The following is a 14,391-nucleotide window of genomic DNA, read 5'->3' as shown; positions in this document are numbered from 1 at the left end:
AGAGTTAAAGGGAAAATGGAGTTGTTGTTTTTTGACTCCGATCAGATGTAATCCATCTTTTCCAGCTGGACAGGAGCATAGGGCTTTTATTAACTGGGGAAACAGGAGGGCTGTGTAGATTGGGACAGGTGTGGTCAGAAAAGTCTTTGATAAACTTTCAGCACTTAAGGGACACACATGGGGTGATGCAATAAAAAACCCGGCACTTCCACGCATACCGAGAGAGATATGCGCGTGACCGGGCTGCTCTGAAAATGCGCTCGGCACGCATGTGGCCCAGTCACGCGCATATCTCCCGGTATTTTGTGTGCTGGGCATTTAAAATTGCCCCTTTAATCTCCTGTTGGTGTCTCTGCCCTCCTAGACATAAAGTGCCCCCCCCCCCCACTACCACCACCAAGTTGATCCTCCCTATCAATTCAATAAAATGTGTACCCTGATATAGCACTGTCCCATTGGTTATCCTCCTTCCACCAAGCCAATTATATCTATCATATCATTCACTGCTATACACTCTTAACTCTCCCATCTTACTTCTTAGACTTCTGGCAGTGGCATACAGACATTTCAAAGTGTGTTTTTTGTTTGTTTTAACAACCTGCTTTTCAGTTGATGTGGATAATTTGGAATCCTTTAGATAGAGTAAAAGAGCGTTTGCTGTAATTAGCTTTCATATTTTCCCAGAGGCATAAAGAGCCTGGCATTCAGCAGACAAATGAGGGGATTTAAAAATCTCACCACACTTACTGCCCCTGACATAACCTGCTATTCGGCTATCTCAGGGGCGGGACATAGATGCTCCAGGGCGGAGCCATTTATCCAGCTAAGTCAGCCTGATAAACACTGATTTTCAGCAACTTTAGGACTCCGTACAGCTGAATATCTAATCAAAGTCAGCCAGATAAGTTTATCCGGCTAACCTATCCGCTCCCTGCCCTGTGTCAGCACGGCTCTGTTAGGAAGTAATGCAGGAGTCCAGCTGCAGCCATGTTCCCGCCCAGATTTAAGCAGGACTGCAGGAGGCGTGGAGGGTGTAACGAGCGTGGCTCCTCTCCTGCATCTGTTGCAGCTCACCCACAGACTTATTAAGTATTTAGTTCCCAGGCCCTGCTTCTGCTTTTATTTCTCTTGCCATTCCCTGGACCTCTGTGTGCAGGGATCAAGGACAGTGCCCAGCAAGCACTGCCTAATGGCCGGTGAGCACCTTCGCTTTTACTTTCCATCCCTCCTGGGTTTCTTGCTGGCTTATATAAGAACATAAGAAATTGCCATGCTGGGTCAGACCAAGGGTCCATCAAGCCCAGCATCCTGTTTCCAACAGAGGCCAAAACCAGGCCACAAGAACCTGGCAATTACCCAAACACTAAGAAGATCCCATGCTACTGATGCAATTAATAGCAGTGGCTATTCCCTAAGTATAATTGATTAATAGCCATTAATGGACTTCTCCTCCAAGAACTTATCCAAACCTTTTTTGAACCCAGCTACACTAACTGCACTAACCACATCCTCTGGCAACAAATTCCAGAGCTTTATTGTGCGTTGAGTGAAAAAGAATTTTCTCCGATTAGTCTTAAATGTGCTACTTGCTAACTTCATGGAATGCCCCCTAGTCCTTCTATTATTCGAAAGTGAAAATAACCGAGTCACATCTACTCGTTCAAGACCTCTCATGACCTTAAAGAGCTCTATCATATCCCCCCTCAGCCGTCCCTTCTCCAAGCTGAACAGCCCTAACCTCTTCAGCCTATCCTCATAGGGGAGCTGTTCCATCGCCTTTATCATTTGGCTTGGTGAAGGAGGGGAGCAAAGCTTCTCCCACGCGAGTCGCCCATGTGTGAAGCTAGTACGCAGGTTCGGAAAATGCCTCCCAAATCTGCTCTCCTCTTCCCTACCTTCCCTTTACCTCTTCCACAGGAAGGAAAGACGACCCCTGTTTAAAAAATACTTTATTACCGGTAATAATTACTTAAAGTTTCCATTCGCCACATTCCCACACACTGCTGTGGGCATGCTTTAGATTAGTTTAGTAATCCGCACGCATAGAGAAATCATCATTGATTGGCTAAGAAGAGGTCAAGGTTTGGCCATGATTGTTAGAACAACCCTTGACCCTTTTTATGGTTTTGAATGTTTACCATAAAAATCCCAAAGTTTGTCCATATTGCGTCTGCCAAAAGAAATCAAGAAGTTTTCCTCGCTCCCTCTTGGCATCTGTAGCACCAGTTGACGTGTTTACCATCGATAGGAAGAGGACTTGTGCTCATATTTCAAATGCAGATTTGGAAATTTATCATTTGTTCCCCCCTCCCAGCCACCCCCCAATTAAATAGAGAATCAAAGCAAGGCATTCCTTGTAAATTACTCACACTGGATCCATTAATCGGATTATTCTTGAGTCATTAGTTTTAGCTTCAGAAGCAGCTCTCCGAAGCTCACCCCGGGGAGCAGTGGGGTTCAGATTGGTGCCACAATCTGCCTGGCATGAGATGTTTCAGGAAGTGTCTGTGATACCATTTTTGACAGTCAAAACCTCTATCATTGCATCGAGGGTGGCCAGGTTTGTACAGAGCAGCCTTGTTTTAAAGAAATATTCATATGTCCTGATTAAGCAAGAGCAAGATGCACAATTGTCTTTTTTTTTTTTTTATGGCTGGCCATACACAGAATAAGAAATCCGAGCGTCATACATGACGTACATGGGCAGATCTAAGATTTAAAAAGCAGGGGTGCAGCTGGTATGATACATCCTCCCTCCCTACTCCTTCTATGCTTTCCCCCTCCCTTCTGCTCCTTCCAGGTTCCCCTCCATCTCCCCCTCTTCGCCATCAGGTTCCTCTCAGTTTCTCAGGACACAAGGCTGGAGGGGAGTTGAAGGCAGGTCAGCCTGTCAAACATGGTAATATTTGGTAGGGGCTTTCAGCAAGGGAATGGATCAGTGGCCACCCTGGCTGTATCTCCTCTCAGCCCTTTCCCTCCCCGTCCTGCTTTGAAAATGATGCCACCGTTAAGGAAAAACATCCAGCATACGACCACCAGGACCTCAGATTCTGTAAACAAGAAGTGTTAACGGGAGCCTCGGCGGTAACGAAAGGCTTCAAAGTCCCAGGAGTTGCCATCTTTTCACTTTGCTGCTCTTCCTGTCTCGTGCTGCATACGAGTTGGTTTTGGTCGGTCTCTGAGCGGAACAGACTGATCGCGGTGAGCCCATTAAACCAAAACGTTCAGGAAGAGAGAAGACTGCTGGGGCTTATTAAAAGGCCGTAATCGGACCAGATGGAGAGGGGAAAGTCATTAGAAGGCCCAGTGGCCGATCGTGGGGGAGGCAGGGGGAAGCTTAGGAAGTTGGATCCTTCAGAATCAATATTCAAAGGCAAGCAGCCCGATAACTTATGAGTTATCTGCTTAAATGACAGCTTTTGAATCTCGGGGGCACTTATCAGGCTAAAATTTAGCTGGACAAAAAAAAAAAAAAAAGCCATTCCAGGGCCCAGTAAAGTTATCCAGGACCCCAGAAATCTTTTTAAAATTTTGTCCTTGGAAGTTTTTTGGGGGCAGGGCTCTTTTTTGTCACTTTGGGTGTGGAGGGAGGGCTGTAATTTGAACCGACAGGCCCACGTGGATCTTTGTTTTTCTTTTATCTATATGGCCATTTAACCGTCTATATTCTGTTGAATGTAGCCAGTAAACCTTAAAGTTATTCGGCCATATGCAGCCAGATGCATTGAAACCTAACTGGCTATATTCAAACACAGGTATAAAAGTTATCCAGCTGAAGTTAGTTCCTTCAGGCAAATACCAACAGTACCTCAATGCAATCCACTTTAAAGTGACTGAAATGCAGAATATAAATCAAATAAATAATTAACTTCAACTGTAGATATTTAGCGGGATTTTTTTTATCCTGCTAAATATCCCAGATAACTTATCCAGCTAAAGTTAGTGGATAAGTTAGCCATTTTAAGGGATTTTTTGGCCCCCGAGAGGTCCATATTCAGTGACAAGTAGCCAGACAAGTATCAACTTATGCTGCTAAGGAGTGGCGGCTGAATATGTGCCCAGGACCAGCAGTTATCAGTCAATAGTTAGCTGGCCAAGTAACAGGCGGGGCCAGGGCATAACTGGGAGGAGCTGAGTTACACAGATAAGTTATTCAGCTAACTCGGATATTCAGAGTCAGCTGGATAGCTTATCCGTCTAAATCTGGATGTCCCGTAGACCTGTCCTAAAGTTAGTCAGATAAACTTATTCGGCTAACTTTAGGATAGCCAGGTATATTCAGCAGCACGTCCACATCGCTGAATATATAGACAGGTTTATCCGGCTAACTAGCCGAGCCGCACACCGGCTGAAGATGGACCTCGTTGTGTCTATGGGGAAAGTGTTTAGTAGATAAGTGTAAGTTTTCTGTCTTTGGACTAAAGTGAAATTGCATTGGTTGCAGTACAGTGTGAATGGTATAGTACATTGATTACATTACTATAACATCCCACTGCAAAGCAGTGCAAAATTATAGTGCATACCCCATTGATTTGTGCCTCAACGCAAGCTCTGCCCAAAGTCAAGTGAGCATTTCTGGAACTGGTGTGCCTCTATGCAATAGCCCTGGGGGTACACAGTTTTCTGTTGCTACCAGAAAGCTTACTGAACAATATCTGTGTTAATTACAGTGGAAGGTCAATGTTAGTCTTGGTACAAAATAGCAGTTTACAGGTCTATGGTATCACTACTAATGCTCAGCGTATCTATCTGTCTGCAGATATCCACAAATTCCTCTTGCAGGGCTGTGTCCTGTTGGGAGAAAAAGTCCAACGACTCCTGGGAAGGTGGGGGAAGTGCCTGATATAGGCCTGGCACTTGAGAAAAATGGCTTGGGTTGGTCTGAGACAAGTTCACATAGGCTTTCTTCTCAAAGTTGAAGGAAGAAGAGCAGCTGGCTTTCTCTGGGCTGGAGCAGAGCACCAAAGACGAGCCATCCATAGATAGTTTGTATAGCGAACTGGAGCTGCTATTGCCTCCTCTCCACCTTTCAGGGGAAGATACTGTGGTGTCTGGCCTGCTAGTGTTTAGGGTGGGATTCCCTCTTGGCTGGATTGTTTCCATCTCCAAGCAAGAGGAAGTTCGGTAGAGGCCATGGTCGCTGATCTTTTCCTTTAAAATACTGTTGTCCCGAATGATGGGGCTCCTTATATTGAGAGAGAAGTTGCTAGTGAGGGCAGTGCCATGGAAGAGGCTTCTTGGAATGACAGCCTCACTGAACAGGGCCTCGTCAATACTGCGCCGCAGGTTGATGGGTGACGGTGGCCTAAAATCAACAGTGGAATCACTGTCCATCTGGATGCTGGTGAATGATGATGCCTTTGATCCACAATCTCTCTTTAGGTTTATGTCGCAGCCCTGGGTCTCCATGCTCTTGTTGCTTTGATGTATCAGGTCAATATCCTCACCAACACTCATGTGCTTCTCCACCACTGTGTAGAGTGGGAGAAACTCTGAATTGCTCCGAGCAATATTGTCACAGATCACCAGCTTCTCATGTTGGGAAGATGCCCACTGATAATTGTTTGGAAGAATTGGTGCTTTCATGGTGACGTGGCCCGGGGAGAGGCAGAAAAACTTGGCCCAGCACTGAAATCGGGGCGTTTCATTGGAACAAAACACAGGGTAGATGCCAACAAGCGCTAGAGGGAGGCTCATGCCCAGCTCACACAGCCTAAACCCCAATTGAAATGCCCACCATGGCCAAGGGCTGAAGATGTGGGTTCCTGCATACCCCAAGGCATGGAGCATTGCATACAACTGAAGTCCCGCATTGAAGAGTCCAAATGTAGCTGAAAACAAAGCTGTACGTGCGGCCCTGCTCCAGTCCGACAAATCCAAAAATGGACATCTATTAAGGTAGTTTGTGGGTAGCATAGAGTTTTTTAGGTCACAGATAAGCATTGTGTCAGACTTCACCAGGCAGTAGAAGATGAAGAAGGACATAGACAGGATGGCTGCCATAATGACAAAGAGCCCCTGGGAAATAAAGAGGAGGAAGGGAAATTGATGGAGAAGGTCCACAGTGACAATGGCTCCCACTGATACTAGGAAGTGTAGGAAGACAATGGCAGCCAAAACACATGGGTGCTGGACTCTGGAGTAGGACAGCTGCATCCTAGACCTGAGCGATAACAGCAAGAAGACAACACCAAAAGACGAGGTGAGGCAGGGGAAGGTGACATCATATAACAAGAGGGCAGCAAAGGCAGGCAGCCTTTCCTGGTGGCTGTAGGCATCATAAAACAAGGAGAAAGCTCTGCTGCAACCAACAATGAGCAACAGAAGGTCAAGGGCAATAAAAAACCTGCACCCAGAAGGACAGCGGAAAGGGAGACAGAGCAAGCTCAGCAAGGAGATAAAGGCCACTAACCCAAAGAGTGAGCCAACCCCATAAATATGGAACTCCCAGGCAATTCCCCAGTCAGACATGGCACTGTTCCAATCTGTGTGAAGTGTAATGAAGAGAGGCGGAGAAGGCAGGAAGTAAGAAGGAGCATCTGCTGTAGCTTCCATCTCTTCTACAGTGGGACTGACGGTCATGGAAGAGACACAATCTGAAGCTTTCTCTCTGTTATATGCTGGCCAAGTGGATGCTGACCTTGCACTTGGGCTGACATTGATGGGAGTCTGATCTGTAAAGAAACACATGAAAGACTCGTTAGCAACACATTAGCATACACACACACACAATGCATTGTAGCAATAGTGTTAATCACTATGGGGTCAATATTCATTTCATTTGTCTAAGTTCAGATCTTTGCCAGACAAATGGCAGGAATTAAAAATTCCCATCAGACCTATCAGAGAGTCCTACAGAGACTCATTACAGGTGCCTCCTGCAAAAACCTTTAACCATAGGACTCTCAGAGACAGGGCTTTCTCTACAGCAGGACCTACCTTGTGGAATTCTATCCCACCAGAACTGAGACAGGAACCTTGCCTCCCCACTTTCAGAAAAAGACTTAAAACCTGGCTATTCTTGAAAGCCTTTCCAGACACCAACTGAACCCACTCTCAACTCAAGCAACTAAGAACTCCCGTCAGGGTAATCAACAACCTTTGACAACTCAATAATGTTCTCTCTTTTTTTTTTTTTTTTTTTAATGAGGCAGGTTTTATTTACCTTGGTTTTATTTACCTTGGTCATTCTTTTGTTATCTCAGTGTTAATCTCTCTTTTGCCTTCTCTTCATTCCAAGTTGCATTTTATCCCTGTTTTATTGTAACTGCTACCTTATTCTTCTATCACATGTTAATGTTTTTAAGTTATTAAGTATTTATTCTGTTGTCACACCTTATTATTTGTAAACCGGCATGATGCGACTCCCATCGCGAATGCCGGTATATAAGAAATTTAAATAAATAAAATAAATAAAATTTGCTGATAGCCTCCAGGTTATCTGGTAATTGCTTTAGCTGGATAACCTAGAGGCATTAGGTGGCTAATTTAGGATCCTAAATCTAGGCAAATGTAGCAGATCCCTACATGTAGATGAACTTTGAATACAGAATTCCTCTCACAGTCAGCATTACTGCCTCCCATCTGTCTTTTACTACAGCCCTTGCTTCTTGAAATTCTGCTGTGGTCATTGATTAATCTCATTTTGTCTATTGTACTGAGCCAGCACTACTTATCTCCCTGTGATGTTTAGCTCTGTCTTCTGCACGTGCTATAGTCCTCTTCATTTCTAGCCCATGATTTCTTGCCCTATTGGCTTCTCTTTTGTCCTATTTCACAGAACCCTTTACATGGGATTTTTTTTGCCTGATGTTGAGGATTTGGCTAGGACAGCTGTTTCTGAAGACTCGGGCTCTCAGTAAGGACTGCAAACACAGATCTAGTTTTCAGGATCTCTGCAATCAGTATGTTGCGATTCCCCCCTGCTGCTGCGCTGCAGGAGGTCTCTTACCTTCCTCCAGAGGCCGCTCTGAAGCCAGGGCCTCGCCTGCGCATCATCCAGGACTTGCTCCAGGGCCTGAGAGGCCTAGCTGCTCCTGAGGCATGCCGGTGGCTTGCAGCCTCAGTGTTTGGACTTCCTGTTGGGCGACGCCCTTCCCTAGGGGCTGGCCCGCAGCTCTCTACCCTAGTTATAGGACCAGCGGTGGGCGGTCCTGGCAAGCTCCTCCCAGGGAGTTGCCTTCTACCTCCAGTATTTAAGGACTTTCTGTTCACTGTGTCTTTGCCTTCGGATTGGGTTACACAGTTGTCTGTGGCCTCTCCTGATCCAGGTCCTCCATGACTCCGACTCCTGCTTGTCTTCAGCCTGCCTTGACTCCGGTCCGTGACTCCGACTCCTGCTTGTCTTCAGCCTGCCTTGACTCCGGTCTGTGACTCCGACTCCTGCTTGTCTTCGGCCTTCGGATTGGGTTACACAGTTGTCTGTGGCCTCTCCCGATCCAGGTCCTCCATGGCTCTGACTCCTGCTTGTCTTCAGCCTGCCTTGACTCCGGTCCGTGACTCCGACTCCTGCTTGTCTTCAGCCTGCCTTGACTCCGGTCCGTGACTCCGACTCCTGCTTGTCTTCAGCCTGCCTTGACTCCGGTCTGTGACTCCGACTCCTGCTTGTCTTCGGCCTTCGGATTGGGTTACACAGTTGCCTGTGGCCTCTCCCGATCCAGGTCCTCTGTGACTCCGACTCCTGCTTGTCGTCAGCCTGCCTTGACTCCGGTCCGTGACTCCGACTCCTGCTTGTCTTCAGCCTGCCTTGACTCCGGTCCGTGACTCCGACTCCTGCTTGTCTGGGGCCTTGGATCTGAGCATTACAGTCGCCTGTAACCTAGCCGATCCAGGTCCTCCATGTTTGATGGCGCCTTGTCCTGTCTCTGCTTGATGTTCCTGATGTCCAGTGTCTCTGCCTTGATGCCTGTCTTTGACCCTGCCTAGATGTTTGTTCCTGTGCCTGCCAGCCGTAAGGGCTTCGGATGTGAGTTTCCCAGCATCGGAGTCCTGTTCGCCTGGGTCTTCCCCGTGCCCTCCTTCTCAGCGTGGTCCGCGACCAGCCTCCCAGGGCTGTGTAGGGCGCATCTGGGACAGGGTGGTCCGTGACTCAGTCCCACGGGTGGGCTGAGTAAGGCGCCCTGATGGACAGTGCAATGTTCCCGTCCAGCCTTGTCTTCAGTATCTGCTTCAGCCTTTGTCCGGATGTCTACCTGTCTCTGCCTTGACCTGGTTCCTGAGCCTTCTGTCCTGTTGGGCCCTGGAGTGGCCAACAGGAGGGATTCGTCCCATGGGCTCTTGAGCTTCTGCCAGCCGAGGGGGCTTCGGATGTGAGTATCCCAGCATCGGAGTTCCTGCTCGCCTGGATCCTCCCTGTGTCTCGCTGCAGCCCTTGTCCTGATGTCTCCGTCTTGCTTCAGCCTGCTTCTGCCCCGTTTGATGTCTTCTGTTTAAGGACTCTGTCTGCCCTCACCTCTGTCCGGCCTGCTGCCCATTGCCGTTCCCTGCGGCAGGTCCGAAAGGGCCGGGAACAGTCGGAGGACCGTTCATTAGTCAACTTCCCCGTGTTGGCTACCATGGGCATGCCGGTCCGGCTGAGGGCCGGACTTCCTGCTTCTGTTCCTGCCTGCTCAGCTCACCTCCCACGGTGTGGCCTTGGGCTCCTCCTGGGGTCCTGCCGTGGCCCAAGGGCTCACCACCCGCCCGAGACGACCGCGCGCGCTCGTAACACAGTATTCATGAGGTGTATTTGCATGCATTTGGCATATAAAACAAGGTTGGTTTGCACATCTTGCTTACTCTGAAAACCGGACCTGTCTAGGGCCCTCAAGGACATGAGCTGAGAATCCACCCCTCTGTGGTTTAGATAACAACGTCTCCAATTGGCACATGGTAAATTACAGCTGAGCGAGCTGAGCAGTAGCTTAGGTTTCTGTAGTTAGCAACTTTGAGGCTGAGATTCAAAAAAGCTGACACTTAGGGACTTATTTCTAATCAAACTTAGAATCCTAAATTATTGGATATTGAGCATAAAAAAAGTCAGGAAATATGCGCATATGTTACACCAATTTTCAAGAACATTAGAATTCCTATGCTGGGTCAGACCAAGGGTCCATCAAGCCCAGGATCCTGTTTCCAACAGTGGCCAATCAGGTCATAAGTACCTGTCAGGATCCCACATAGCAGATAGATCTTAAACTGCTAACACTCAGGGATAAGCAGTGGCTTTCCCCAAGTCTACCTGGATAATAAATGTTTATGGACTCTAGCTCCAGAAACTTGTCCAAACCTCTTTTAAACCCAGCTATGCTAACTGGCTATACCACATCCTCTGGCAATGAATTCCAGAGCTTAATTTTGTGTTGAGTGAAAAATAATTTTCTGCAATTTGTTTTAAATGTACTACTTAGTATCTTGCTGGAGGGTTCCCTAGCCTTTGTATTTTTTGAAAGAGTAAACAATCATTTTGCATTTACTTATTCCATGCATCAAGACGCCTTCTGGAACCCTACAAGCATGGGTCCTGAATCTGGTCACAAAGTGTCACTCTTAAACCATTTCCATGACTCCCTCCCCCTCCCAGGGACTGTGAATGTTGCCTCTGCAGCACTTACAGCCTTAGTCCCAGTTAACCTGGGGAGTGGAAGGCCTGGCTCAGGGATCTTCCATGTGGCACTGCATGGTATTGCCACTGAGCCACTGGCCCAGTCCTAGAATTGCATGCTCTGTAGGGAAGAGAGGCACAAATCAATCCATGCAAAACGTCAGCCAGCGATCATGTCCCATCACTGAAAACCAAGAAATCTAAGACTAAAGGTGACCAGAACTAGGCTGGACTCTCACTGCAAGCTGGTCATTATCATTGCAAGGGTGTTGGAAGAATGAAAGTGGAGAAGGACTCCCTAGAAAAGAAAACTACAAAATTATATTTCGTTTTACGGCTCCTCTGTTGAAAATTAAAGCGAAGCTCAATTACTGTTGAGCTGTAAAACTACAAAAATCCCAAATGCAGCATTTTGCTTGCAGAACCATTGCAACTAATGGGACTCTTGGGTAAGTGTTTTTCTGCCATGTTCTGTCTGAAAAGGACGGCAGGGGTTGCCAATAAACGGTGGGAGCTCTTGCCTGCTGTGGATAGCGCCTGTCCTAGCCCGAGCAGCTTTCCACACGTTATTAAAGCTCTCTAACTCTCCAAAGCAGATACTGTGTCACTTATGTCTCAGGAGAGTGGGAGCCACAATATAAATTGTATTGTGTGCTTTACAATCACATCTGCAAAAAAGATACAGTAAAACACAAAATATTTGCTACATTAGAACATCTTTACAAGATGGGAGTTTCTTTATAGGAAAGTTGGCCTTTGTTTTGCTGTCATTTCATTTATCCTGTATTTAAAAGGTTAGCTGGCTCCAATTACACCTGCTCATGTAGAGTTCCTCTTGCACCACAACGCAAAAGTTTGAGAACGTTATTTTGTCTGAAAAAAAATCTTTGTGGGCAGACAGAATGGAATCGTTAAGAGCACCAAGATTTTCTTGTGTTCTTTCTTTTTACATACTTCCCGAGGAGAGATTAGTGTGCAAAGTTTCTGGCAGCTTCTCCCCATTATGAATCCCAGTATATTGCAGGGCTGCTGTGCTGAGTGTCACCAGCAACCCAGGGACAACAGCAGGTATCAGAGGGAGTCGTGTATTTATATTTTACAACAGAAGAGGGAGCTCAGGCAAGGAGACCGGTAAATGTTTTAACTGATTATATATATATATATTTCTCTTAAAAATATATAGATGTTATACTCTGTACATTGCTCTGGGCTTTCCACAGTTGAGTGATTAACAAATAAATAAAGAAATGCACCTTTGCATCCTCGTACACCACTCTGGATGCCCCATAGGACTGGGGAGGCAGTCTATAAGGTTTATTACATGCATAGGTAAAAGTAACGGAGCCTGCTTTCCAGGAAATGCACATGCACACATCTATACATAGCCGTGGATGAAAAAAAAAACCAAAACCAAACAATCCTGTGGTAAGGATCCTCTTGGATGCCCTCCCAACATGTCCTGAACATTTGGTGTGGATGGGACACCAAACACAAAAGGTTTTTTTTTTTAGTGGGGAGGAGAGACACATATCTGCAGCACCTGAATGTAGTCCGCTTTCAAAGGCGGATTCTAAAAATAAATAAATTAGGTACCCACACACCTCCATGCCAATAGCAATGCTCATTATTCTGACAAAGTGTGCTCCTATTTCATTACATTAGCTTAGAACCTACAGGGCCGGCGCAACCCACTGTGCAAGCCATGCACTTGCACAGGGTGGCAACCTGGAGGGAGAGGTGGCCCCAGGGCCGTGACTGGGCTAAGTGAGTTGCTGGTGCCATTGCACTGCAAAGAAGAGAAGCCGCAGGGCCGCGCGGGTGGTTCCCAATCTGCCACACAGCGAAAACGCGGAGGACTGCGCGGCGAAGAGGAGGAGGAGGAGCCGTAGCCCAGCATGGTGAAGAAGAGGAGCTCTGGGGCCGCGTGGCGGTTCACAACCCACCGTGCAGCAAAGATGATCAATTTACAGGGCCATGTGGCGAAGAAAATGAAGAGCCCGAGGGCCACATGGCAGTTCACAATCTGCCGCACGGCAAAGTTGACTGATTTCAGGGCCACATGGTGAAGAAAATGAGGAGTCAAAGGGTAAAGATGAGATGCAGAGACGTAAGGTCAAGATGAGGAGCTGCAGGAAGCTCCCAACCTGCCCCATGGAAGAAGTGAAGGGCCAGGGCTGCTGGGAGAGGCCCTTAGTGTACGTATGAGCAGGAGGAAATCTGTGTGTGTCTGAGCACGCGTGTGTGTGCGTGCATGTATGTATGAATGTATATGTGGGTGTCTGAGCATGAGCATGTAAGAGGAGGCATGTGTGTGTGAGAGAGGGAGCACTGAGACAGATGCAAGCCCTAGGAATGATGGAATAAGAGGTCTAAATAGTAATACGTTCTTTTTGAGCAGTAAACTCTACAGTTTTTCTCAGGAAAATTTGAGATATTGAAGCATAATAGGGTGTTCTCTTCATGTGTGTCTGAGCATGTATATGTGAGAAAGAGAGGGATCTTGTGTGTGTGTGTTTGTGTATAAGAGGGACAATGTGTGTGTATGAGGGAGAGAGCATATGTGAAAGTTTGTGCATCCCCTCTCTCACTAATCCATGACAATCTCAGAGAGACTAGAAATCAAAAGTTTCCAGGTATGGAGAGTGTGAATTAGTTTAACCATATTAGTTTTAATTTTTGGATGCTGTTTGGTGTGTCTGCTGCTTTGAAATATTTTACTGGTGTTTGAGAAATTTAAAACAAATTGTTTATGGGTTTTTAATTATTGGATGTTCCATTCACCAGCTGTTTTGAAATATTCTTTTATTAGTATGTTTCTTCTATAATGCTTAATATATTTATTGTATTTCTTGATTTTATTGTTTAAATGTCTGAGGATTGGTGATTTCTGTTTTCCTTTGTTGCATTGCATTGAGTCTGACTTGTTGCAGTTTTCCTATTCAGTTTTTGCCTGCATATTTCTATTTATGCTTTATGGTTTCTTTTTTCCTGTATTTGGTGAGGGTCTACCTGTGTTCTGCATATGTGATCGAGGAGGGGTAATCTGCTAGTGTGTAGGAATCTATAGCAGCTTGGTTTCTTCTATTTTCCTAATAGGAGGTGTATTGGTGTTTTAGAGATTGGTGTAGGATTGTTACTTTTTTAAATGCTGGCAGTTAGTGCTGTTTCGGTGTGGGAGGTTTATTATATTTTAATTGTAATTTACTCATGGCTTTCTGAGGGTCAAGCCCAGACCTAACACGCATTACTGTAGCTCTAATGCCAAACTGGTTAAAAGACAGGAAACAGAGAGTAGGATTAAATGGTCAATTTTCTCAGTGGAAAAGGGTAAACAGTGGAGTGCCTCAGGGATCTGTACTTGGACCGGTGCTTTTCAATATATATATAAATGATCTGGAAAGGAATACGATGAGTGAGGTTATCAAATTTGCGGATGATACAAAATTATTCAGAGTAGTTAAATCACAAGTAGACTGTGATACATTACAGGAGGACCTTGCAAGACTGGAAGATTGGGCATCCAAATGGCAGATGAAATTTAATGTGGACAAGTGCAAGGTGTTGCATATAGGGAAAAATAACCCTTGCTGTAGTTACACGATGTTAGGTTCCATATTAGGAGCTACCACCCAGGAAAAAGATCTAGGCATCATAGTGGATAATACTTTAAAATTGTCGGCTCAGTGTGCTGCAGCAGTCAAAAAAGCAAACAGAATGTTAGGAATTATTAGGAAGGGAATGGTTAATAGAACGGAAAATGTCATAATGCCTCTTTATCGCTCCATGGTGAGACCGCACCTTGAATACTG

The 14,391-nt window shown here is 46.1% G+C and overlaps 1 protein-coding gene across 1 annotated transcript in view; it reads right to left on the bottom strand.

Moving 5' to 3' along the window:
• Positions 1-3,467: 3,467 nt before the first annotated feature.
• PRRT4 (proline rich transmembrane protein 4) overlaps positions 3,468-14,391 on the bottom strand; it is a 39,700-nt gene continuing 28,776 nt past the window's right edge. Inside the window, exon 2 of the mRNA XM_029617067.1 lies at positions 3,468-6,674. Within this exon, the coding sequence (XP_029472927.1) occupies positions 4,708-6,674 (1,967 nt within the window). The 3' untranslated portion in view covers positions 3,468-4,707. The remainder of the gene's footprint in view (positions 6,675-14,391) is intronic.

Source organism: Rhinatrema bivittatum, chromosome 9, assembly GCF_901001135.1.
Source record: "Rhinatrema bivittatum chromosome 9, aRhiBiv1.1, whole genome shotgun sequence".
Taxonomy (NCBI): Eukaryota; Metazoa; Chordata; class Amphibia; order Gymnophiona; family Rhinatrematidae; genus Rhinatrema; species Rhinatrema bivittatum.
This window is presented reverse-complemented; position numbering and strand designations above follow the sequence as displayed.